The sequence below is a fragment of the Lutzomyia longipalpis genome, chromosome 1, assembly GCF_024334085.1.
Source record: "Lutzomyia longipalpis isolate SR_M1_2022 chromosome 1, ASM2433408v1".
Lineage (NCBI taxonomy): Eukaryota > Metazoa > Arthropoda > Insecta > Diptera > Psychodidae > Lutzomyia > Lutzomyia longipalpis.
Genome location: NC_074707.1, coordinates 7,206,387 through 7,232,759, shown reverse-complemented (window position 1 = coordinate 7,232,759; position 26,373 = coordinate 7,206,387). Strand labels below are relative to the sequence as shown.

At 37.7% G+C, this 26,373-nt stretch overlaps 6 protein-coding genes across 7 annotated transcripts; 3 read left to right on the top strand and 3 right to left on the bottom strand.

Annotated features, from left to right (window-relative positions):
- Positions 1-25,156, top strand: LOC129786096 (beta-catenin-like protein 1). The gene is made up of 4 exons (XM_055820912.1): positions 1-6; positions 23,269-23,315; positions 23,379-24,600; positions 24,665-25,156. Exons 2-4 carry the CDS (start codon positions 23,286-23,288, stop codon positions 25,108-25,110), a joined length of 1,698 nt encoding a protein of 565 aa, XP_055676887.1. The 5' UTR covers positions 1-6; positions 23,269-23,285; the 3' UTR covers positions 25,111-25,156.
- Positions 6,868-10,903, bottom strand: LOC129786087 (uncharacterized). Its single transcript, XM_055820900.1, has 5 exons — positions 10,035-10,903; positions 9,799-9,971; positions 9,253-9,739; positions 7,245-8,950; positions 6,868-7,178 (listed from the first exon to the last, which is right to left on the bottom strand). Exons 1-5 carry the CDS (start codon positions 10,682-10,684, stop codon positions 7,048-7,050), a joined length of 3,147 nt encoding a protein of 1,048 aa, XP_055676875.1. The 5' UTR covers positions 10,685-10,903; the 3' UTR covers positions 6,868-7,047.
- On the top strand, positions 10,944-12,463 carry LOC129786192 (uncharacterized). Its single transcript, XM_055821044.1, has 3 exons — positions 10,944-11,114; positions 11,176-12,050; positions 12,144-12,463. The coding sequence occupies exons 1-3, from the start codon at positions 11,052-11,054 to the stop codon at positions 12,340-12,342; spliced, it is 1,137 nt and encodes a 378-aa protein (XP_055677019.1). The 5' UTR covers positions 10,944-11,051; the 3' UTR covers positions 12,343-12,463.
- On the top strand, positions 16,406-20,068 carry LOC129786212 (uncharacterized). 2 transcript variants are annotated; one of them, XM_055821070.1, is made up of 5 exons: positions 16,406-16,567; positions 16,638-16,769; positions 17,088-17,310; positions 18,047-18,200; positions 19,135-20,068. In XM_055821070.1, the coding sequence occupies exons 3-5, from the start codon at positions 17,165-17,167 to the stop codon at positions 19,495-19,497; spliced, it is 663 nt and encodes a 220-aa protein (XP_055677045.1). In that variant the 5' UTR covers positions 16,406-16,567; positions 16,638-16,769; positions 17,088-17,164; the 3' UTR covers positions 19,498-20,068. The 2 variants fall into 2 exon arrangements, with proteins under 2 accessions (XP_055677045.1, XP_055677052.1); XM_055821077.1 differs by having other exon boundaries at positions 16,406-16,773; positions 17,092-17,310.
- Positions 19,917-22,981, bottom strand: LOC129786167 (succinate--CoA ligase [ADP-forming] subunit beta, mitochondrial). The gene is made up of 6 exons (XM_055821019.1): positions 22,878-22,981; positions 22,161-22,405; positions 21,933-22,095; positions 21,599-21,863; positions 20,515-20,939; positions 19,917-20,451 (listed from the first exon to the last, which is right to left on the bottom strand). Exons 1-6 carry the CDS (start codon positions 22,938-22,940, stop codon positions 20,278-20,280), a joined length of 1,335 nt encoding a protein of 444 aa, XP_055676994.1. The 5' UTR covers positions 22,941-22,981; the 3' UTR covers positions 19,917-20,277.
- LOC129786205 (methionyl-tRNA formyltransferase, mitochondrial) lies at positions 25,088-26,352 on the bottom strand. The gene is made up of 3 exons (XM_055821056.1): positions 26,161-26,352; positions 25,894-26,097; positions 25,088-25,827 (listed from the first exon to the last, which is right to left on the bottom strand). The coding sequence occupies exons 1-3, from the start codon at positions 26,274-26,276 to the stop codon at positions 25,149-25,151; spliced, it is 999 nt and encodes a 332-aa protein (XP_055677031.1). The 5' UTR covers positions 26,277-26,352; the 3' UTR covers positions 25,088-25,148.
- Positions 26,353-26,373: the final 21 nt, after the last annotated feature.

Here is a 26,373-nt window from a genome sequence, read left to right as displayed (position 1 = left end):
ATATATATTTTTAAAATGCTACATAATTTTCTTTAGTAAGCTGTAGTCTGTATTGTAAGGCTTCCACATCTGTCTTCTCTCTGTCTCTCTTTCATTTCCTTCACTATTTTGTCGTATTAAGAGCTGATGAGTAAGAGTTTTACAATTTACCTATATAGTTTGACCATAAAGTAAGTATATTAAGTGAATTTTGGTATTATAAGTAAAACAAAAAAAATAATAATATGAATTTTTTATATACATACATATATAATAGCATACAACTGCATGACTGTGATAAATTTTTGAATTAATTTGAAACACTTAAATCATCATTGCTGAAGTCTTCGCTAGTTTTTTTTTATGGACATTCATCCTCGCAGGATAATCACATTTGAGGGGTGATTAAGTTTAATTTAGTGGAAGGAAAAAAGTAAAAGAAAAAACTGTGAGAGTAATTTTCTCTATAGAGCCGTATTAATTCTTTAGAGAGAAATCTCTTTTCCACTTTAGCATAGCGCAAGTGAAATGTGCGAAATAAAATTTATGAACACTTTACGCCACTTTAGTTTATCCTGCACGCATCCGATGAAGTGAGAAAATCAACGTATGTGCACCAACTTGAATCTCTCTCATACAGCTCTGGAAGATTGGCGCAAATCTGGTGGAGGGAATTTCCAAGTTTATTTGTTTCATCCCGATGCGGAAAGTTTCCTCTTACACGCACCATGATCATCTCCGCACTTTGTTCACGAACAGGGCGGAAATGCCACAAGTTGGATTGTCTATAAAATATGATTTAACGGCAGAGTTGGGAGGATTTATGGCAGCAGGACATGAGAAGTGCTTTGAGAGGGAAGTTATACAAGAGAAGTATCTTTGGGCGAAAAGTTGCTGCTGCTGCCTTAGGACTCCCAAGGAATATATTTTATGACTTTCTGATCCGATTTATGGTGCATAGTTCACTCAATTTAGGCCGCACTTTGCTCTCGCGCCAGGCAATCACCACTCATGGATTTATTTCTACATACATATAGCACTTTATGCTCGCTCCCATATATGTACGTTCCATCGCGAATACACTTTGTGTAATTGCAGCGCGCTCGTAGAATATTAAGAAGCAATATGTTATAATGTAGGTATATGGTTATGCTTTGGGCAAATTGAGATTCCACGAGGGAAAATATTAGTGCTCTTTTTTTTTTGGCGAGCCAGTAGTATGTAGATTTCCATCGTAATAGTGGAAAATTTATGAATTCAATTTTACATTTTTTAATTTATTCAAATTATCCATAAAGAGAACTTTTATGAAAGTTTATATTGGTCAGTTTATTTATACATCTTTTTTGTTTTGTTGGAAAAAAAAAACTAAAGGAAAATAAAAGCTTTTAAACAATAAAAAATTCTAAAGCTCAGTAAGGATATTTTTCAAAGGGTTTTCTGAAATGCTAAAACAGAAGAATGAAGTTATTTATTTTTTAATGCATTTGGAAGTTAGAAAGGACGTCCCTCATGCAAAAGCATTAGAGGAATCCCCAAAATTGGATAAATTCTCTATAATTACTTAATTTTAAAAATCAATTAGGAAAAACAGGATAAATGAATTTTTATTCAGACATACACAGAAGTTTTGCTGTGTTTGTTCTTTCCTTCGAATGAATTTTCCTTTGTTTTTACAAACTTCCATCCGTGCGATGGAAAGTGACTAAGTTTTTTCTAAGACTTCTTAATCAATGCTTCGTTAGACATTTCAATCTGTTAATTTTATAGTCCAATTAATAGGAGCAAAATTTAGAATCTTCTATTTGCATAATATCTTTTCCCATTTAGCAAAATTAGACTATATTTCATCACGAAGAGAAAGTCGATTTTTAACTATTCTTAAACTAAAATTAAAAGATTTTTAGGAACTAATTTTTCTTTAATTCTTTATTTGATTTAGTAAAGTACAGTTAGTCCAATTAAGACCACCTTCCCCTATACATTGCATAAATCTTTCAAGAATATCTTCGCGAGTAATCAAAACTGCTTATCTCTTATGCATTTGGCATCGTAATATCTCGCAATATAGTTATTCATGACCTCAATTTGATATTAAATCTATTTATGTTCACCACACTCTATGTGGGATAATTAATTATTATTTTTTATGCAACGAATAGCGCTGATTCAATCCAATATTTTACAATCTCTAAAGAAAGTCAATCATAACGCGTCCAGTTATTAGAGTTGGTATACCACAACGCGGATGGGTCAGTCAATGCGTTGTAATTTAATTTGTGAGCAGAATTAGTAGGCAAAGTTGATTTTTTTATGATATTCATCAATATGAAAGATAAAAATGCTCATATCTGAAGTTCTATAAGACCTACAGAAATTTCTTGACTAGTTTTGGAAAGGTCTTGAAACAAGCTATAAGTTGACATATATATCAGTAATTTTCAAGGTCACATCTAGAACAAAAATGGCGGATATTTGTATGATCAAAACATTTTTTTGCACTTTTTGTCCTCATGGAATGGTTCTACAGGTTTCTGATCTTCTAGAAAGTTGTAGAGATTTGCAAAACCTTTAATTTGATACCAAGTTGAGCCAAATCGGACAAGCCGTTCAAGAGATATGGCTCTTAGAACTTTTCAAATTCAAGAATTTTTCAAATGGCCATATCTTCTAAACGGCAACATAGATTTTCTTCATTTTCGGGCTGGTGAAAGATATTAAGTCAGGCTACAACATATCAAAAATTCAAGGAAATCTAAGATGGGGATTCGGAGATATTGCCCCTTAAAGTTAGGCAATTTTTGTTTTTGATTTTAGCGCCTCTTGCGGCCCTTTTTAGAACTTGGAATGTTCTAGACAGTGGTAGGGCTTCTCAATACCTTTCATTTGATACCAAGATGGTCAAAATCGGTCAAGTCGTTCTTGAGTTATATCGAAAAAACACTTTTTGCTTTAGTCCGCCATATTTGCTAAACCGCTTGACCGATTTTCAAGTATGATTTGTTGATGAAAACGTCTTACTGAGCTCTACATCATACTTAAATTTCAGACCTCTAGCTATAAGGGAAGTGGTTGACGGTATTTCAAAATGGCGGACGGCGGCCATCTTGGATTTTGAAAATGCGAAAAAATGAAATTTTACACCCACATTTCTATAGAAAACTTCAAACCGGAAGTCTCTATCTGTTACCGTTCTCGAATTATAAGGCAAAGTTTGGACCAACGGAAGGCCGGCCGGCCGGCAGGCCGGCCGGATCAAAAATTTTCCACCACCATTTTCGTAATGTGGGATATCTAAAACGTGCTTATACTAAGTTTGAACCCGATCTGAGGTGGGCGGTTTTTCCGATGATTACAATACTTGGTATGCCACGATTGTGGTATACCAACTAATTCTCATAAAATTGATTAAATTGGAATTTCATAGGAAGAAAAAAGTATCAAGTTTAGAATATTTTCTATATCAAAATTCCACCCCCAATAAGCGTTGAGAGAGTTAAGAAAAAAAAACACCCCCGCACCCTTCTTGAGAGCAATGAAAGGAAGCTCTGAAATATCATGTGTCAGGGATTATAAACAACTTATGGGAATAATTAATTCACATCATCTCCGCTCACACATAATTCCATCAACTTTACCAAACTCTTTTTCATGTGACTCCCCAACATGCTCCCGTTTAATTTATAAATAACATTCCCCGTGCTCTCAACGGGAAGGGAGTTCTTACTTACACGTGAATTTTAGAAATTCCTTTTAAATTTGACAAAGAAACAAAACAGGGGGGAAAAGTTATTGAGACCATAAATTCCTATAAAGGTCACGCGAGTTGAATATTATTTATCAAAAGGAGGCTCATTCTAATGATTTAGTCTCTAAATTAAATCAGTTAATAAAAAATATGTACTCCCTGTAAATTGACTTTTGTGAAAATTTTCGTGATAAAATTAATAAAATTAACTAGAAAATTTTCCTGTGCAGATATTTGAGGAATTTTTGATGTTAATCATAAAATTCTCTCATATTTTAATGAAATAATTTAATAAAGAGTTGGTTATATAGGATAGATTTCCGCACACATGTAGGTAAGGTGCACCCTTGAGCCATAATTCAATTAATCTGCTGAAATTGTGAAATTCGCGGAAAATTTCATTTTGGTGATTCATCATTGATAAATACACTGGGATAATAATTTTTCACCTGGCTTTGATGACATTTTGTACATAAAATAAATCAATTTTTGCACCATTTGTTATAAATTTTGAAAGATTTTCTAGAGCAATTATTATTGTGAATTGAGAAATTAGTAGAGACGGATATTGTTGATTGTTGTTGAGTCGGATAAATGAATAAACTGAAAAAACATTGCATGCGAGCAGATATCACATTGGTCCAGTCTAGGAGACACGTGAAAATGCTTAGGAGCGATCTGACCACAGTTAGACGGAAGAAAATGAAGACTGAAGGATGCTTTGGAAGAATTTTATTATTAAAATAAAAATTATTAAGCAAGAGTGACACAGCCAAATCACAAAGTCCATTTTGTAATGAATTTTTTATTCGCTTAACATTCATCTGGAAAATTCTTGATGCTCTTATCTATTTTTATTTTTTAATACTTAATTTTATCCACTTACAGCTACTGACCCTTTTTTTTGCTCGTCGATGGTTCTTTAAATTTTAAGCATTAAAATTGTGAGTAAAGTTCTGAAAATCCTCAAGAGTTTTAATTTAATATGATCAACAAAATGCATCAAATCAAAAGCTTGAAATATTTTTAATCAAGGCAATAAAGCTCAAAAAGGTGAATTTGAATTTTTTCATCCAATTAAAATTCCTTAACGAAGAATTCATATAAAATTCTTTAAGAATTTTTGCACACATATCAACCTCATATCTGAAAGTCCTTGACATTATGGTTGCATGAATTTTAGAATAGTTTCTCAAAGTAATTTGCAAGTGGGATCTCTTAGCTTCCTCCTCAGTGCACACAGTATTGTACTATGATACATACCTATATAAATATGTACGTAATTCTAAAAGTAAAATATGAATTTTGTGATTTGTAGGGGAAATATCGTCGCTGAGTTTCGCATAAAAGAAGAAAATTTTCATTCTCCGCATGTGGAGAAAATTGGGGAAAACTCCCTTCGCATGGGGAAATTACAGCGCTAAAGGGGTTGAAGGCAAAAGCACCTGTTGCTCCACAACTTCTGCAGAAATGCAACGAGATGCTTAAACCGGAAATTTGCAAATTGCATTTCGAGTAGAAGTTACAGCAAAACTGTCAGATAATTTGATAACTCCACAAGCTTTACACAACTCAGCTAAAAACCAACTCTTTATGCAAATTGTCATGTAGCCGTGGTGTCTTTTCAATGTAACTGAAAATTAATTAGTAATTGTCAAGAAGGGAATTATTAAATTCCACTGAAATGCATGGCAAATACACCTTCCGCAAAAATTTGCAAACTAATTAAACTTTATTATAAACGCAAAACAGTTTTCTATTACGTGCCAAAATTGGTGTTTTAAAAACCCAGTTCTTGTGTTTTTCTTCCCTTATTCCAAAAAACCTCAAAATTATCGTTGTGGTTTTACAACAAAATTTCCAGAAAAGCACTGAATATTATTTCGCAGAAAAAAATGTACTTCGGAAGCGACACGAGAATATATTTTATGCTGGATTTTAGTCTTTTATTCCTTGGCTCTTAGTTTCCTTTTAATGAAATTAGGTACTTACCTAATTATTTCAGGTAAAATGAAACATTTCAAAATCGAGCCGTTGGGTCAGCGTATGACCCAATGGACCTTTTTTTTTTTTTTTTTTGTAACCCCCCTTACCTTCCCCCCCATAACCCAGTCTTAAGCTATACAGCTTATATGGATACCCAATGGACCTATAGGGTTAAAAAATTAAAAGTTGTAGGATTTTAACAGATAGTGTTATTAAATCGTTATCATAAAAGGAAAATAAAGAATTTTGTTCTTCCATAAAACAACCTGAAAGATCTTAAAAACCCTGGAAAAGTGATTTTCCTTCAAGAATCCAATTAAAAAAATATCAAAATCTTACAATTTTTTTTTCCAGAATACCAAAAATCTTAACACTGACGAATTGTAAGAACATAAAATAAAACATTTATATCAGAATCTTCCCAAATAAATTATTAGACTGAATTGTTCTTTTATGTAGTAACTCCTATCGATATACTAATAAAATTTCAAAGAATATTTTCTTTATTCGGTAATTCTTTTATTTTGATGTTAAAAGTTCTTAAAAAGAAGGAATAAATAGTCAAATATAACAATATATAATTAAATCTCCTTGCACAGGTAAGTGGATAAAAGAAGTGTATATTCTCTTTTGTGCGACACTAATGTAATAAATGTGTGTTGCGGGGATTTGAGTCTCATTGAAATTCAGAGAAATGTATGAATAAAATTCCTTCAGTGTATTTCCTGAAGAAATTTCATATGTTTCAAAAGAATGCAATAAGAATCGTACATTCCAAATTAGATCGAAGCTTTTTTTCTCTTCTTGCCCCTCAATCCTTACGCTGCACGTTCACCCGCACCACTTGGGCCACTCAATTCAATAACGCAAGGTGAATTCTTCCCACTACTGTAAAAGTATATAAATTGAATACTTGAGTAGCTCTCTGTTGGTGCAAAAACGGGTGCGGGTGTGGTGAACGTATTAAGGGTACAGCGGGTAGAGCTTTATAAAGGTACAGAATATGTGTGTGTGTACAAAAGGGCTGCTCTCACATCAAACGAACTTTGCAGGTCAATCACACAGAAATTGATAAAATGTATTACCTACTTCTCTATTGATGTACTTCCAACGACAAATGATGAATGAGAATAATATCAATTCACGACAGAATATTCTCATCAATAAAATGTATATTTTATACATCTTGTATTACATTTATTTGTATGCGAACTTACAATAATGGTTAATTTGCAAGTCAAATTCTTGAAATCCATCTTTTCGTCCTTTTTACCGGCAATACGGCGGAAATGTTATGTTATCTACATAATAATAAAGAGGCTATATAGATAAATTTACCCTTGAATCTTGGCAATTTTGTGGAGTGTCTTCAAATCTGTAAGCAACATCCGGATTGTTTGTTTCATTTTTGGACAATTATCCACTGATTCCATTCGTGCGAAAGATTTATCAGCTTCCTCCAAAGCTTTAAGATTTAAAAGGGAAAATTTAGGAAAATTCTCTTCATAATTAAGTGATAAATTAAACTCACCTGAAATCTCCTCATCGATGGTCTGAAGACGCATCATAGCCAAACTTTGCATTTTCTGAATGTGATCCAAGAGCCGAAGTTGACACTCCTTTGAATCAATAGCAGCTTCCGGCTCGGGGATTTTCGGCTGCTGCACATTGCTCGTCTTCTGCGGAGAAGCCGTTGGGGTATTCGGTTCGGATTTTATCTTCTTCGCTTCTCCCTCCTTCTTGATGTCCTCACTCTTAATCGACTCCTGACTGGCGGATTCCGTTGGCGGAGGGCTTGATTCCCATTTCTTCGACCACAAATACATCTTTGGGTGATCCTTGTTCTCCGCAATGTTAATCTTCACCTTCAAGCTGTGCATGAATTTTTTGAGCTCCAGCAAATTCCCCGTGAGTGTATGACTGGACTTGAGGGTGTCAAAGCGATCTGGGAGGTTGGGATTCTGAGTGTGGTAGTAAGTTGTGGGCAATTTGCCATCGTACAGCCAATCCTGATCGTGAATGTACTTCATGGATTCTCGCCCTCGTGTGGGATTGCGACAAATGTAGCAAATGTACTTATCCGGCACTTGACTCTCCTTCTCAATCCCATTGCAGATCCCATGCTGCCAGCACAGGCACAACTCGCACTGAATCATGAGCCCATCTTCCTCGGAGAAGGAGCAGAGACAATTAATGATCTCTTCCTGGCGCATCCGGACAATCTTTATCAACTCCCCACCCTCATTGATGTACTGCGGACTCTGACTGTGCTCTGTTGTTGTGGTCTGGCTATTTGTTGTCTCATGAGCATCATCGAGAGCTTTCTGTGATCGATGGGAAATACTGTCGGCACTGAAGGAGTGTCGAGTTTCATCGGAATCCACCATTGCTTCCACCATCATGCGATTCTTCAGCATCATCTTCCGCTTCACAATACTCTTGCGGTATCCCGTCGATGCTGACACGCCCCGGAACTTTGTATGCCCCTTTTTGCGCTTCATAACTTGTGGTCTACTCACTGCGTGTGTCTTTATGAGCATCTCTGGATCCATTGAGTACTCCATGTCGTGTGAATGATCCGATAGGGGCGACTTGAGATTCTTCTCTTTCTCCAGGATTGTCTTGGAGTTGAGTGCTTCCTCAAGAAGACTGTACTTTCGACGCGGCTCCTCGCCATCCTTCGATAGGACACTCTCTGGTTCAATCTTCACAATATCCGCCTGCATTTCACTTCCTTGTCGCATGTAGCCACCACCTTCAACCTTCACACGCGCATCTGCTTTAGCGCTACTTGAACTTCCGCCTGATTTCCTCGTGGGGCGCGGTGTTCCCGCATCTTGACCCGCTAGAGGGGATTTCCCCACAAATGGCTCCTCAATGGCCTGACAAACAGTTCTCTGATACGCAAGATCAGTCATTGTCGGTGGTGCCGAAAGCTGCCTTGCAATCTCTTCGTGGTAGTGTTTAATGTGAATTTTCAAGAGATTCTCTTTGCGGAAATTCTTATAGCATCCCTCCTTGGGGCATCTCAGTAAATTCTCAATAATCTGCACCTTTAGCCCATCAACCAGAACAAATCCCTCACCGATTATTTGTTCCCCAACAACAGCTGCAACTGTTGCATCCACCTTCCCGAGAGTTGCCGCCTTTGCCTCAAGAGCTGCCAATTGCTGAGCTTTTGCCAATTCAGCAAACTTTGCTTTGTATTCCTCCGTGAAAGTGTAGGCTTTCATTAATCTGGCAAAATATGAGGGAAAATCTTAAAGTTTTCCAGGGAATTTTCTCTAAAATCTTACTTTTAGGTTATGTTTGCGATCAAGCGCATCCTGAAGATCATTTTTTTTATTTTATACAACTTTGAAAGAAAATAAAATTTTTCTCTTTTTCTATTTGAAAAGTCGAGAAGAAAATGCAAAGAAAATCTATAAAAGTGCCTTACGTTTATCCGAAACCTTTCGAGAATTTTTAAACTTATTTTTAAGCAGGATTTCAGGGATTAAAACGATTAAAATTAAGTTTTTAAAGAAAATTTAACTAACCTGGCGCGCTTTTTGTGAATCCCAAAATCAAAAACATTTGGATCATACTGATGCTCCTTCGTCTCTTCCAGATGAAGTTTAAGTTCTTGCTTGTTGCGAAACTTCTTCCCCTGTGGATCCACCAGTACTACATCCCATTTTGTTGCTCCTGAAAATCGTGAGACAATGTGCTTCTGCCAGCCCTCTGGGAGTCTCGTATCTTCCACAATTGTTGAACTTTTGCGTGCATCTGTAGCACTCTCAATGAAGCTCTCCTTGCCAACTGGTTGGTCATCAACCCAGTGGCAGTACCACTCATTCTCATTCGATGAGCTTGCTTTCTTTCTATAGTATCGCGATGGGATACGTACTTTGCCCAATTTTGGCCTCTTCTTGGGTCTGGGGCGATTTTTGCCAAACAAATTGGTCACTGTTGGACGAATCTTCCATATTTCTTTTGTGGTGACCACTTTGGATATTCCATCATCAAAGAGAATTTCATATGTGTCTAGAAAAGAAAATTAAATTAGAAAATTTCTTTAGGAGAAATTAACTTGAAGGACTCACTATTTTCGAGGACCTTCGTAACAGTGGCCCTGAACTTTCGAGCATCATTCCAGCGGGCATGAACTTTCTCGCCAATTATGAAGGTAACGATGGGTTTCTGCTTATCAGCTTCACTTTTCACCTGCAACGGTCTCAAGCGGCTACTATCCATAGGGATCCACTCATCAACAATCCTAAAAAAAACGAAATTTTCCATTGATTGCAAAGTAAAAGGAAAATATTCTCAAGGGACTCACCCAGTGGATTGTTCAGGATCTTTTATCTCAAGATGAACAAGAACTTCTCGATCGGCATTATCCACTTCCATCACCATCGCAGAATGCCAGACATTGTTAAAGTCCTGCGCTTCAATCCTCTTACCCGGTGTGAAGCATGCTACTGGATCAAACTTCTTTTGTGGTGCCTCCGGCAACTTTTCCTCCTTCACGACACCGGAATCAGAAGCCTTTCTGAGAATCTTCCTCTGGGGCTGCTTGTTCACCTGCTCCATACTTGCAGATCTCTTTGTGGCCTTTTTCGCCTTGTTCTGACCATCTGCTGGCTTCACCTCTGCCCCCTTTGAGGTTCCCCCTTCGTTTTTGCCCTTCTTCTGCTCCCCCTCTGCCGGTGGGTTTGGTGTAACGCCCCACGGAAAGATTGTCGGGAAGGAACCAACTTTGAGGAGGCACTTGGTTCCCTTGAAGGTCTGGAAGTCAACCTGACGGAAGTGCCGGGAGCACACATTCATACTCTTGGGTGGGAGCAGCGCAGGGTCCATTTTGCACATGTTCAACCACTGAATACGATACTTTGGATTATGGGGGAATTTGTGGAAAGTCACCCCGCGGTCCTCCTTCCGGGCCGAATGGGAAGGGCATCCGGAAACAACGCACTTTCGGCCTCCCATGACGCCCAACTTTTTCAAGCAATTTCTTGTAGTTCTTGAGTCTCTTTTTGAATCTTTCTTCCTTCACTGATCTTTGGGAATATCCTTAAACATTAATATTTCACAATATTGCGTAAGGATTGCAGAATTTTCCGGTTTTTCACGAATTATTTATTTTTCTTCGCGTATTTTCCAATCAATTCTTCTTCTTTTTATTGTTTTCTAGGTGTGTTAGTTGCGTGAAACATTTGCTTTGTGCTTCAACGGAGAAACATTTTGTGCACTTGAAACACACGTTTCATTACTACACGTGTTTTTTTGTTTACAAAAATATTTTTTTATTTTTCTTACAAGAAAATTTATTTTATTTTTGATTTACAAGTGAAAAATGAAGGAACATGCAGAGAAACCAGTTACAGATGAATATTTTGAGAGTTATGAGAATTTAGAGGTAATTTTTGATTACAAAATCGCGGCAAGAACTCGAGTTTTTCATTTCAAACATCCGGCAGGTTCATGAATTGATGCTCCTGGATTCCGCAAGGACAGGAGCTTACCGGGATGCAATCCTGCAGAATTGTGAGCTTATCAAGGACAAAATTGTGATGGACATTGGTTGTGGCACAGGGATCTTATCGCTGTTTTGTGCTCAAGCCGGTGCGAAGAAAGTCTTTGCCATTGAAGCGAGTAATGTGGCCAAAGTAGCTGAAGAGATTGCTACAGAGAACAATTTTGAAGATGTCATTGAGGTATTCCATGGGAGAGTTGAGGATTTCCGCTTGCCAGCTGACATTGAAGCTGTCGACATTATTGTTTCCGAATGGATGGGATTCTACCTTGTGCACGAGAGTATGCTGGAATCCTACCTCTATGCGCGGGATAATTTCCTATCAAAGGATGGCCTTATGTTCCCCGACACAGCATCCATCTATACAGCTCCATGTCAACTGCCGCAAATGTTTGAGCTTTGGGAGGAATTTAATGGCTTGAGGATGTCTTCATTCGGTCAGAGATTGCGAGCACAGAAATCCTCCAGGCCGGAAATAATGCAACTCAACCAATCGCAGCTTCTTCATCCCGGTGAGCTGCTCACTTGGATTGATCTCAAGACCGTGACACAGGAGGATGTGGATAGCATTGGTGAGACATTTCTGATGCTTGCGCAAGACTTTGGCAACTTCCAAGGTGTCTGCATTTGGTTTGAATGCACCTTTCCCTCGCACGGGGACAATCTTCCCATAACATTGAGCACTGGCCCGAAAGATGAGGCGACCCATTGGAAACAGACCGTGATCGTTCTCCCAGATACTTCAATTCTCACCGTTGAGCCAAATGAAGCGATGGCCTACGAATTGTCCATCAAGAGGAATCCATCAACGGCAAGAGGGTGAGAAGTTTATTAAATTCCATTCAATTTTTTGCAACCAAACAGATTGTAAAGATTATTTTATGAAAAATTCTTTATGAAAAATTGTTTTAGGTACACCCTGCAACTGGATCAAATTGATGCTGACGAAGTGGACCATCCCATTCCCTGCGATTGCATTCTAACAAAGTGCATTGTACTAAAGTCTCACTTGGCAAAGTTCGAGGGTCGGTGTGATGATGAAGAAGAGTCCGAAGAGGAGGATGAGAATGAGGTGTGTGACAATGAAGAAGAAGAACAACCCAGAGAATAGAAAGGGAAGCGCGGCATCATTAACACGGTTTGTAATTCACAGAGAGCGGAAAGAAATCTAATTTTTGCTGTAATATTCCAAACTATAAAAGAAATGAAAATGAGGTGAATTGTGAGACAAATTCCCACAAACTTGTCACAGCAGCTACGAAGGTCGTTGGGCAAAACACGAAAGACATGCTAATGCATTTGGATGGCACACACTTCTTTCGTGAAAAGTCTGCGCCCATTTATTCCCCCACAGCACAGGTCTCCGCAAATGGCCTCACCTTCGCAGAATGGAATTCGCAGAAAATCCCCCCGTATTTCGAAATCGTTGAATTTATTTGATTAGCATGCAATGCGATATCGGAATTGGACAGAATGTCCAAAGACAATCGTCATCTCTATTATACAATTGTTGTGGCTATTTTTTTTCTTGTCTTCTTCTCTTCACTCTGCTGACCAAATACATAACAATTGAGTGTGTGCTTCAACACGCACTCGGGCACTAAAGCCAAATACTTTATTTTTTTTTTAAATAAAATTATTATAATAGGTTGGTAATTCCGTGTGAAATGATCGATTTATTCAATTACTTAAACTCTTCAAATTAGAACATTTATCGTCAACTTAGGGTGAATGAGAGGAGCATAAAATGAATAAAGAGCTCTCCTATTGAAAGTTTTAATGATTAAGGATCCCTCATATTGTTTTGGCTTCTATTTCTAAATTTTCTATCTTTCTTGGGTGTTTTTTATGTATTTAGATTACTTTTTAGTTGAAACTTTAATAGATTTTGATTACCTTATCGTATTATCAGTTCCAAGCACTTGATTTTCAACAGCTTAAAAAGTTTAAACACTTGAAGCTGTAATATGATAAGGCAATTAGTTAGAACGTTAGAATTATACAATTATGAGAAGATACACAAGCTGAAATTTCTTTTTGTAATAAAAATAAAAATTTATTTAACAAAGCAAAATTTCTCTGAAATAGAGGCAAATTAAAGGGCAAAGGAATCATTTCGTTCATTTAATAGAAAAAAAAGCATTTCATACTCATTGACTCCACACGATAATATTCCTTCACCCAATTTCCAAGCATACAACATTTGGTTAACAACAAAATGCTAACAAATAAACTTCATTATTGTCTTACGGCCTATTCAATTTCCAATCAATCACGTGGTGATGACCACTTTAGGTGGGAAGCCTTGCAAGACTGCACGAGCATTTTATTAAAGCGCAAAAATGCCACCAATCAACGTATCCCCATCTGCAGTTATACGAAATTATCATCTCGCGTCCGTTTTGCCTGCGCCAATACTTTCTCCATTGTAAATATTGCACTTGGTCCCTCAACGTACATACCTACCTGTGCCTACCTACATAGAATATGATGGTATTTTCTTCTTTCTTTATCTACCTTTTTTCTTGCAAACAAACAACACATAAACTCGAAGATCATTGCAATGCATTTTTTTTCATCACAAAAACGACAGTGTGAATTGGTCATGATCGTGAATCATGGTCAATCATGCATAACTAACTTCTTCATTTTGCGATAATTTCGATCGTTAAAAGATCTCTCAAACAAACCAAAAAACTCTCCATTTTATAAATTTAATTTTATGAGATATCTTTAGCGACAAATTTAGCATTATATAATTCAATTTTTTAGCTCCCTCAGGCACTGTTCTCTTAGCCAAAATGAATTGTAGACTTCATTCATAGATTTTGCCATCATGAAGCTAATAAAAAAGAAGGAAAAAAAGACCCCATTGATGGACAGAAAGTGAATATACTCGGAACGATGTGAAGAAATCGAGAATTCAAAAGTATCTCCACACACATAACTTTGTGTATATCTTCTCTTAGAGAGGAAACAATAATTTATGACTTTTCTTTGCGTCATTGGCTAACAAAGCGAAGAAGCTTTCTCCCAACTGTACTCCATCCGATCAGGGAGAAAAACTCCAATATATCCGTCCATATAGTTTTATGCCCTGCAGCCACTTTGATGCATTCATGGTCAAGGTTGAAATGTATTCATTTAAAGATTAGAAGAGATGAGTTTATATACGAAATTAGGTCAAAGTGAATTAAGTCGGAATATTTCATGCATTTTTGGGGATTGAAACTTTGTAATATTTTTGATTATTGAAAATTAATAGTTTAGAATGCAAAGCTTAGGATCAAGAACCTTAGAAAATGTAAAATCTGCGTTTTGAGATCAGTTTATTCTAAGGAGTTTATGAATATTCTTTCTTCAATAATATTTTACCTGATGAATAAGCTAAAATTCTCCAAAACATAACATACAATAGAGAAAATTGTTTAAAAGGTCTTGGCTTGAATCTTAATCATAAAAAGAATTTTCCTTAAATCAATTTTAAAATTTATCAAGTTCTAACATTTTTTATTTCTGAATCTTATTTCCTTTCAGGCATATCAAAAAAATTCATTTCAAACCCAACATCATTAGCCTATGCATTAGCCTAATAATTTCCGATAGCGGAAGCTATCAGGGTCTCAACGAACCCTTCCTTGAGTCATGCAGATGGCAATTAAAAAGGGGAAAAAATGAAGAATTTTTAAACTTGTTTTATTTTCTCAAACAAGTTTCTTTACTCTTCGAAGAAATTTTTTCCTACAAACCCACCCAAAATACTAATTAACCACCGTCTTTCATCAATCCAATCAATTTGCTTTCAATCAATGCACATTTTTGGCGGAAATTCCATTTTTGGTTTAACATTTTAGCTGTGTTTCTTTCAGACACAGCTTTTGTGTACCGAGCAAAATCGAAAGTCGTCAGATCGGGCTCAAACTTGGGATGAGCACGAATTAGGGTCCCCACATTCCAAAAAACGTATGCGCCAAAAAAAAAATTTTCCGGCCGGCCGGCCGTCCGTCCGGCCGTCCGTCCGTCCGTCCGTCCGTCCGTAGTATAACACTAAATTGCGAGAGAACGGTAATAGATAGAGACTTGCGGTAAACGGCAAAGTTTAAAAGTCGACTGGAAGACGTCCGATTATGACGTCAAATTTTACCCCCCACCCCCCCGTCCGCCATTTTGGATAACCTCAAAATTTTGTTTTCGCTATATCTCAGCCCCTGTAATAGCTAGAGGGCTGAAATTTTGATATGTTGTAGGGGCCATCAATACCTTTCCAACGATACCTCATTTTCGAAAATCGGTCAAGCCGTTTAGTCAATATGGCCGCCACAATTTTTCATCGAAAATCGACCATAACTCGAAAACGGCTTGACCGATTTTGATCAACCCGAGGTCAAATGAAAGATCTCAACAAACCCTACAACTTTTTAGAACATACGAAGTTTCAAAAGTGACCGCTAGGGGGCCAAAAATCAAAAACAAAATTTTCGATGAGTTTTCGATGAATATCTCGAAAACGCCATTATCGATTTGCTTCATTTTTTGATATGTTATAGCTGACTATATTATCTAGGTCCATGCCAAAAATGAAGAAAATCTATGTCGCCGTTCTCGAGATATAGCCTTCCAAAGTTAGCATGTCATATCTCGGGTTCTACAAGTCCGATCTTGATCAACTCAAGCGCAAATGAAAGGTTTCGTGAAACCCTACAAATGTCTAGAACATTGCAACTTCGAAAAATGACCGCAAGAGGCGCTAAAGTCAAAAACAAAGTTTTCGAAAATTTCGAACTCGAATATTTCGAAAATGCCATTATCGATTTACTTCATATTTTAATATATTATAGTTGAGGTTAAGACCTTTCCAACGATAGCTCAAACTCGAAAATCTATGGAGCCGTTCCCGAGATATGGCGTTTTAAAGATTTCTTGGGGGATGACTTTTCTACTTTTCCCGACTTTGCGCGTATTTAAACAAAATCGCGTTCTAGTTTGCTCTCACAAAATTGGTACACTGAAAGAAACACAGCTCTCGTAAGCTTGGTCAGCTTACCCGTACATTTTTCTTTTGTTTATTTCTTTACCCTCTTCAAAGAAAAAAATGTAGGTATATACGGCAAATTCCCATTTTATTCATTGGTCAGGTTCAAGAGTCATCATGTCTTTTGGTGATGAAATTCAACAATAAATTGCAATTAAAGGTGGGGTGTTTGGTCGCCAAAAAAAAAAGAAAAAAAAGTGGCAGGTGGTGATGGAAAAAAATTCCTTGGCACTTCTTGCTTTGTAACGAGTGAACCCAAAACGTGAAGAAAATTTTTGTGGAACGTCTTGGGATGCCTGTTTATGTGAGATCCCCACCAGAAATCACTTCTTGGCCAGCTTCATGTTTTGACTCGCTTCTCTCTTATATATTAGGGTGGTGATGATGGAGTTTTTTGTCAGTCGTCAAGTCGTTGCCAGTGGGTCAACATATTTTGTTATTGTGTACCTCTTCCTTCCCATTTCTTGATTTTCTTTCTGTGAGTGCGCCCTTTTGACTTCACACAGGTAGGTCACCGAGTGAATTAGTTTATTTTTTTTATTCAATTAAGTTTCTAAAGTGATTTTAACAGTGGATGTTCTTCTCATTAATTTTGTGTGGAAAAAAACTTTTGGAAAGATTCGTTCCTATGTAAAAAAAATATTTCAAGTTCAATGTGAACGAGTTTATGTGGATGAGTTCAAAAGATCGAGCTCAATGGGTTATTCACCTAAATCACATAAATATAAAAAAAAAGTTCCACAAGCAAAAGAAGAGAAACAACACCCACTCACGAGAGCGCGATGAATTTAAATTGACCCTATTGAGGAATAATTTATTTCCAGAGAGGATTAAGAGACGAAAATACATAATAAGTATACCCAGATTGGTTTCGAGATAAGGCGAAGAAGTGAAGACAAAAATGCAAAAGTTCGTGGCTTTGTATCTTCTGGCCGCTTTTGTGGGAAGCTCAGTGGCCCAGTTCAAGAATGGTCGTATCCTGGAGCCCCCAGTTCCCGATAGGTGTGCTCAGAGAATAATTCACGAAAGGGCACCCGATGGTAAAGGGTAAGGACTTCCATATATATTTTAAAATTTAGAAAATTCAAAGTTTTATGGAATATACGCTAAGATTTTTAACAGCTTTGTTTTTGATAAAGTGTTTTAAAGAGTTGATTTTTTTTGTTTTTAAAATTTTCCTGCAAATAGGTTTTCTTATTTGACGTTCGTTGATATTTTTTTATCCTATCCAATCAAGGATTAGAAATTTCTAACCAATTAAGGACAATGTTTGGCTACATTCTATCTAAACGGTATTCTATGTAAAATGAACTTAATTAATAGCTTCCAAGAAACACTAATATTTTTAGAGACGTAAAGAGTTTTCCTTTAGTTGAAGAAATTTTTATTAAAGCGTATTTAAACCTGAGGCTTTAATAAATCGCGACTTTAATTTCTTAATGGATAAACCAATAATTTTGGAAACTCAACAAAAAAAATGATTGCCTTAAACCGTAAAATAACGGATAAGCTTTTTTTTTAAATCGGATAAATTATTTTTTTAAAATTTTAATCATTTTACGAGAATTAAAAAAAAAAACATTTTATTGATGCAAAATTAACTCTAAACTAGTTAATAAAATTCTTTAAGTTTGCGATATTATTGAACTATCCCTTATACGGAATTATTAACGTCTCATCTTCCTAAAGGATCAAAAGCTCGTTATTTTATTGTCTCTACATTTTCATTTTTTAATAAGAGTCAAATCAGATTTATTAAAAAAAATTCCCCAAATTCTTATAGGTACTACTTCTCGTGGAAGGATCCCGCTTATCAGGGTAAGGAGAAGGACTGGCTGGCAGTACGTAACTTCTGTCGGCAGATGTGCATGGATTCCGTGTCACTCGAAACAAGCCCCGAGAATGAGTGGATAAAGCAAAAGATCGTGGAAGCAAAGGTGAGTTCCACTTTCTGCAATTCAAGTCACGTCCAAGTTCACGAAATGCGCATCCCAAACAGATGCAAAAAAGTTTCTTTTGTATATAAAAAAAAAAGATTGTGCAAACGATGAATAAACTCAACGTCACATAGGTGAAGGAGTGTCGTGCAGACGCGATAATTTCACTTTCTCCAAATACACTTCTTGTTGTGCAAAGTCGCGCCGCTGAACATTGAAGAAGAACTCTCAGTGTTGTTACCCTCATTTTACCACTAGACCGTACCTATATGTATGATGATGGTTTAGCCTCTTCCGAGACAATACATCGTGTCATACTTGCGCTGACCGGTAGCATGTGAAAAAGAAGCGCAAACAAAAACAACATCCACTGCAAATTTGGAACGGAGGAATTTCACACAGTTTTTGCTTTTAAGCAGAAAAAAAAACTTCTTTTTTGTGCACAAAATAAAACCTCCCACATCCGAATACAACCTGAGAGAAGATAATGCAAATTCTCGTTAATTTACTCAATGATCTTAATTGCTATTAGAAAGTAACCAAACCATATGGTGCACCCTACCTCTTCATTACACATTAATCTGACTTTGAGGAACACGCTGAAGGTGAATTTTTTTTTCGCGGGAGTGTCTATTTCACGCGAAAAGCCAAGTTGTGTAAATTTTCACATTTTGTACGTAAATGTGGCGTGTGACTTGTAAATACTGCGCGAGATTGAAGATTTTTTACTTGCCATCGTACCATCCCATCTGTGCCTTTGTTTTAATATTAGAAGAGGGAAATAATGTGTAATAAGAAGTCATTTAACTTTCTTAATAAACCATTTTGTTGGAGAAAATTTAAATAGCTCCAATTTTGTGACCTAAATCGACTAAAACACTTTTTTTCGAAAGCATAACTAATAGTTTTTCTTTCTTATGACTTTTTCTTTAAGATTAAATATATCTGGACTAGTGGCCGCATCTGTGACTTCCCTGGCTGCGAGAGGCCCGATCTGCAACCCACAACCATTAATGGATGGTTTTGGACGGCTGAACTGCAGAAACTTGCACCCACAACTGATCGCCAGCAGAACGATTGGTCTGAGGGTGGTGGCATCGGACTGCCACAGCCTGACAATCGTGAATTGCAGCAAGGTGGTGCCCGCGAGAATTGCATAGCTGTCCTCAATAACTTCTACAACGACGGTGTTCACTGGCACGACGTTGCGTGCCATCACGTGAAACCATGGGTCTGCGAGGAGAATGATGCCCTCCTCAAATACGTGCGCTACACAAATCCCAACCTGAGAATCTAAGACCACAAAATGATCTTCGTCCGCGCTTCCTTCAGTGCGGAAAACAATCACACAAAGTTTTTTTTTTACAACACACCCACATTGCTACCAAATTCTCTTCCTTCTTTACGCGAGGAATCACGCATGACTTTTTCTTCTCAAACTCAATGAGAAATTAATTTATATTATAACATTAAAATTTTAGAGAGATTCCGCAAGAAAGTAAATACACCGTAGCTGCCATCCACGATAGAATTGCAGAGAAATCTTTTTTTCTTAGTTTTTAAAGAAATAAATGTAGATTTTATAATAAAAAAAGTATTCGTTTTTTTTTATACGTGTAACTCTCAAATTTGAATAATTTATTTATTTTTTATATGCTCGTCCTTTTTTGCGGTGCATTTTGAGATAGAACATTGTGTGCAAAAATGAACACAGCATTAGTTATAATTTTTTATATTCTCTAGCATTTTTTCTTCTCCATTTATTTTAGCTAAGCGAATTCATTTTATTCGATTGCATACAACAGAAAAAAAAAAGAATTATGCACAGAAACTAAAAGAAAAATAAATTATTTACTTTCTCAACAACATTTATGTGGTTTTTTTTTATTCCTTAAAGATTTTCTTTTAATCGAGAAATACCGAAAGACTTTTTTTTAAAGAGAACTTCCTGTTTCTTTTTTCTCCATCTCGTATTTTTTTTTGAATGATCTATGTGGGTATTTTTTCTTTTAATTTAATTTACTTTTTACGTGGAATTACCCGCCTGAGGATGAAATCTCCTGTGTTATCAACTGAATTACTTGTGGTAATCTGGTATCTCAAAGTTGACGTCCAAGTTTACTTCGCGTGCCAAATGGACAATTTGGGCGAGATGAACGGACAAATTGGCAGCTTCATCCAGGTCGTCTCGTGGTAAAATTCGCAATTTTGAATTTTTAATCAACGCCTTCGCCTCATCAACATTCGTCCCCTTCAAAATTCATCGTTTTTTCATCAATTCTTTCAAGAAAAACAAAAAAAACTGTTCACTTACCTGCAGCCGACATATGATGGGAGTCTTGAGATTGAGCTCCGTTGCAGCAGCAATAATACCTTCAGCGATCACATCGCACCTCATAATGCCACCAAAGATATTCACAAGAATTGCATGAACATTCGGGTCGGCCGTAATGATCTTGAAGGCTTCCTTGACAGCCTGGGCACTGGCACTGCCGCCCACATCCAAGAAATTAGCCGGATCTCCTCCGTAGAGCTTGATAATGTCCATTGTGGCCATTGCCAAGCCAGCACCATTCACGAGACAACCAATTGTCCCATCCAGCGTGATGTAGTTCAAGTCAAACTTTGCAGCCTCAACCTCCTTCGGGTCTTCCTGCGTCACGTCGCGCAACGCAAAGAGATCCTTCTGACGGAACTCGGCGTTGTCGTCGAAGCGCATCTTTGCATCCAGAGCAAAATCTATATGAGAATTGATCAATCATTAATTTTATTGTAAGGATTTCCCTGCAGAAAGCACCTAAAATTTTCCTTTTTCTTGAACTTCTTTTTAGTCAAGAATTAATTGAATCGAGAAAACTTCTTTAATAACCCTAAAATACAATCTCTTAATAACTTTAAGTGCTTTCTTTTTTCCACACATAAAAACAGATAGAAAATTTTGTACCAAAAGAGCTTTGAATGTGAAAACTCTCTAATTTCTTTCAATTAATTTTTTCCCTATCAAAACTCTTTGGTACCGTCAATGATTCAAATTTAGCAATTGCCAAAAGAAAATTAATATATTTGAACCATTATTGATAGCGTGAGACAGAGAAGGCATGTTAGTAGGAAAAAAGTGAATTTTCAATGAGAAATTAATGAGAAACCGCCACCGTAAAATTTCTTCTTTTTCATGGCTTTCCCCATCAATTCGGGGAAAGCTGAATGGATTGAAAGAAAAACGCACCAAAGCCCCCAAAAAAAACTACAAATACGTCGTAATAAAAAGTGTATTTAATACTTACATTGCGAACCTAAAGGATTCATGGGAATGCACATGAAATGTCGGTGGAGAGATGAAGATATTAGGTCACAGGCAAAATAATCCAAAACTTACAGACAAAGAAAAGTGTACTCACATGTCTCTGCGGCATCTTCGGCGAAGGGATTAATTTCAATGAGAAGAGCATCCTTCTTCAGGAACATGTCGTACATGTTGAGCAGAACCTGAGACACATTGTCAGACACTGCTTCCAAGCCAACCTTCTTGATTACGCGCAATGCCTGCTCCTTGGTCAGGCCACTGGTGATGTCAATGGGTTCGTAAATAATGGCGCTGGGATCTTCAGCAGCCACATCCTCAATATTGACACCACCCTGAGAGGAAGCGATCAACACTGGACCCTACAAAGATATTACATTAATTAAATTTTGTGAGAACTTCAAAGGAAAGAGATTTAGTTGGAAACTCACGTTGAATGCTCGTTCCATCATAACGGCAAAATAGAATTCTCTTCGGGGGAATTTACGCTCCGCCACCATCACAGAATTGCAAATTCTTCCAGCAGCACCAGTTTGCTTCGTAATCAGCTTCTCGCCAATCATTTTGGAAGCAATCTTCTCAGCATCTTCACTCCTGTAAAAAAAGTATCAAAGATAAGGAAATTCTACAATCAATTAATATCAGTAAAGCTGACTCACGTGTAAACAACCCTCACGCCGCCCTTTAGGCCATTCTTGAAGTGACCCTTTCCACGTCCTCCGGCCAGAACCTGAGCCTTCAGTATGAGATTGTTGGTGTTGAGGTCATTGGCAATCCTGGATGCATCCTTCCCCGATGTAGCCACTCCGAACTTTGGCGTTGGAATACCAGCCTCATTGAGAAGAGTGTAGGAAACATGCTCCTGGACATTGAGGTTCCTCCGTTGATTCGCAAAGGCCAGAACCTGCCGCAATAAATTCAAAATCACAAAAGTCAATGAATGCACTTTGATTAGCCGTGAAATGCGTAATTAATGCGATAAGACTGCAGAAAACAAGCTAATCAGCACATTATCAAATTCTTTTACGCGCGCACGAGACACTCGCAGGTCATCAAGGTCAGAAGTGAATCATTTTAGCAGGAAATCTCAGCTGGACCCGGACGAACAAATTCAATTTCCCCCATCTGTGATGGCTAAGTATGCTAAATTGAATGTCAACAGAGGGTTATGCTTTATTGATTTGATTATAAATAGTAATTTGTTGCATAATCCAAGCAACATAGCAATTTTTGGGGGACCATTTTCACGTTACGTCAATTTTATGGTTCACTGAAAAATTGGTTTTTCTCCGGGAAAACCCCAATTTTCCAACAAATAAATAATGTGGGTGGATAGAGGAGTTATTTGGGAGTTAGATTGTTGTATTTTTACATACCCTAGGGCCTGATTTTCGCAGAAAACCTTCAGCAAAAATTGCACTACGACTGAACAGGGCCATGATGACAGAAATCTACACCCATTAACTAATTTCATGTGATTCATTCACGCAAATTCCTGGGAATTACTACTCGCCATACGACATTTCCTACGAATTCGCAAAGATGTCGTTTGAATGTTTTTGACGTGACAGTGTTTTGTTGATAATTTTGGGGAAATTTTTGAGGAAAACAAGAAAAAACGATTTCAGGAAATTCCAGGAAGTTCAGGACACTGCCCAACGGCTTGGAGAACATTGACATTCTATTCTATTTAATTTACATTCTGGAGGAGCTTTAAAAAAGAGAGAAACAAGGATTTGTGAGATTTTGTGAGCTCCACACTTATTCCCGGAAGGTCAGGAGCTATGGATATAGGAGAACTATTGGCTTACAAGGTATTCCTGTCATCAGCGTATGCTCAAAAGTAAGTTTTTGAAATAATTCTTTTGTTATTTCAGCCAGAACAAACACCTAAACGCAAGGGCGACGATGATCCGGATGATGATGATGCCACCGAGCCTGCAACACCGGAACGTCCCTCAAAACTAAAGAAGACATCCCACAATATCCCAAACACCCCAAGTCGGGATGCAAATGATCAAGCTGGGGAGTCATTCAGATCTCCTGGGCAGGCGGAGATTGAAAAACTAAACATTATGCGGTACGTGGAGACTGAAGCAGCAGACGTGGATGTTTTGAATGATGCCGGACTGAGGAAACTCGTGCTGATCTTTGAGAAACGTGTCTTGCGGAATCAGGAAATGCGCATTAAATTCCCCGAGAATCCGGAGAAATTCATGGAGACAGAATTGGAACTTCACGAAGTTCTGCAGCAACTTCATGCCATTGCAACAGTTCCTGATCTGTATCCACTCTTTGTGGAGCTGAATGCTGTGCCGAGCCTTCTTGAGCTCCTAGCACACCCGAATTCAGACATTAGTGTAACAGTGTGTGATCTGCTGCAGGAACTCACTGATGTGGACATCCTCCATGAGAGTATTGAAGGAGCTGAAGTGCTTATTGAAGCACTGCGGAAGCAGCAAGTTTGCGCCCTTCTTGTCCAGAATCTCGATCGACTGGATGAAACGGAGAAGGAAGAGGCAAAGGGTGTGCACGATACGTTGGCTGTCTTTGAGAATCTCATGGAGATTAAGTCAGAAGTTTGCGTTGAAGCTGCCAATCAGGGTCTCATGCAGTGGATTCTGAAGCGTCTCAAGGCAAAACTTCCCTTTGATGCCAACAAGCTCTATTGCAGCGAAATTCTCTCAATTCTCATTCAGGAGAGCAAGGAAAATCGTCTCCTGCTGGGAACTCTCGATGGAATTGATGTGTTGCTGCAGCAATTAGCCGTCTACAAGCGTCATGATCCCGCGAGCGTTGAGGAATGCGAGTTTATGGAGAATCTTTTCAACAGCATGTGCTCAGCTCTCATGTCGGCGGAAAATCGCGAGAAATTCCTCAAGGGAGAAGGACTTCAGCTTATGAATTTGATGTTGCGCGAAAAGAAACTCTCCCGGAATGGAAGCCTCAAAGTTCTCGACTATGCAATGTCTGGTCCAGATGGGAAGGACAATTGCAACAAATTCGTAGAGATTCTGGGACTGAGAACAATCTTTCCGCTCTTCATGAAGACACCCAAGAGGAACAAGAAGAGGCTTCTTGGCACAGATGAGTATGAAGGTGAGACCATTTCTTTCTACAAACTATCCCTGAAGATTTCATCAATTCATTTTTTTTCTTACAGAGCACGTTTGCTCCATTATTGCCAGCATGTTGAGGAATTGCAAGAGTGGTCAGCGTCAACGTTTGCTGGCCAAATTCACGGAAAATGACTTCGAGAAGGTGGAGAGACTGATGGAATTCCATCTGAAGTATCTCACAAAGGTGGAGGCAATTGACGAGAAGCTCGAGGAGAATGATGATGCAGAAGATTCAGATGCAAACTATCTTACTCGCCTCTCTGGAGGGCTCTTCACACTGCAACTCGTTGACTACATCATCTTGGAAATTTGTGCCACAAATGAGGCAGTAAAACAGCGCATCCTGAAGATCCTAAACATGAGGGGGCAAGAGATGAAAGTCATCAGACAAATTATGCGGGAATACGCTGGAAATTTGGGAGATGCAGGTGACAAGGAATGGAGAGATCAGGAAGAAGCACACATCATTCAACTTGTCGACAGATTTTAATGAATTACAATTTGGTTTTTCTAAACTAAAAAATTGTTTTATTGAAATTTACTGGTTTCAGGACTTTTGGGGCGTTTCCGGATGAAGCCGTTGTAAAAGTCTAGTGCTGACATCGCCTTCCTGCCTTCGATTCCAATTGAAAGAATATTCAGGTATGTGTCCTGGGAGCATTTTACAATGAAGCATCGCTCCTGTTTGTGAAAAACAAATGATCCCGGAGATTTATCCTTCAGGACACTCAGCTGATCACTAGAAGTGATTTCTCGAGTGGAGATTGAGAGAAGTTTAAAGGTGATTTCTTGCCAATTGGTCATGAGATGTTTGAAGGAGAAGAATGCTCGAAAGTGATTGAAGATTTCTGTCGAAGTGAGTTCATCCCATCGAACAGGTTCTGGCCTCTTATCGACTTTAGGAGCGTAGGAAACACCTTGAGAGCTTTGTGGTTTGGCTTTTGCGAGACTCTCCTCAATATTTCTCAAACAGTCAAGAAGAAGAGCTCCTCCGAGATTGGCTAAATCATCATGAAGCTGTGGCATTAATGTGTCCGGGTCAATGTGGATTCTGGTCTGGGCCAGAATCTCTCCAATATCGAATTTATCTGGTTTGATTCGCATAATGCTGACTCCAGTCTCAGTGTCACCTGCCATAAGGGCATGCATAATGGGAGCTGCTCCCCGCCAGCGAGGAAGTAAACTTCCATGAACGTTAATTATTCCCCTGGCAACAAAAAGAACTTCCAGTCAAAAATGCATAAGCTGAATGAATTATGATTTTAGGACTTACAGAGGAATTGATTCTATCAAAGATGCACTGAGGAGATGACCAAAGGAAACGACTATTCCAACATCAAATTGTCCCTGAATTTCCTGCCCGATTGGCCAGGGGAATATTTCCAGGTTTTCCTTCAAGGCGTATTTCTTTACAGGATTTGATTGCATCTTCATATGAGTCACCACAGATAGCTTTTCCACAAAAGACTGTTTTTTACTGCAAAAGAATATTTATTAAAGAATTATTAATAAGTAATAAAAAATTAATTAAAAAATTTACAATTCCCGATTCAGCAGCTCCAAACTTGGCAAGGAGAATTTATCATTTCCAAAGAATAACACGCGAAGATGATTATATTTTAGGGTAGAAAAACTTCTTGATAATCTATAAATCATATTTTTAGAGCTTAAAACTAATTAAATCAATTAAATACATTTATTTTCTAAAATTGACAACCGCGCAGAATTTTTCATAAACACAATAATAAAGATG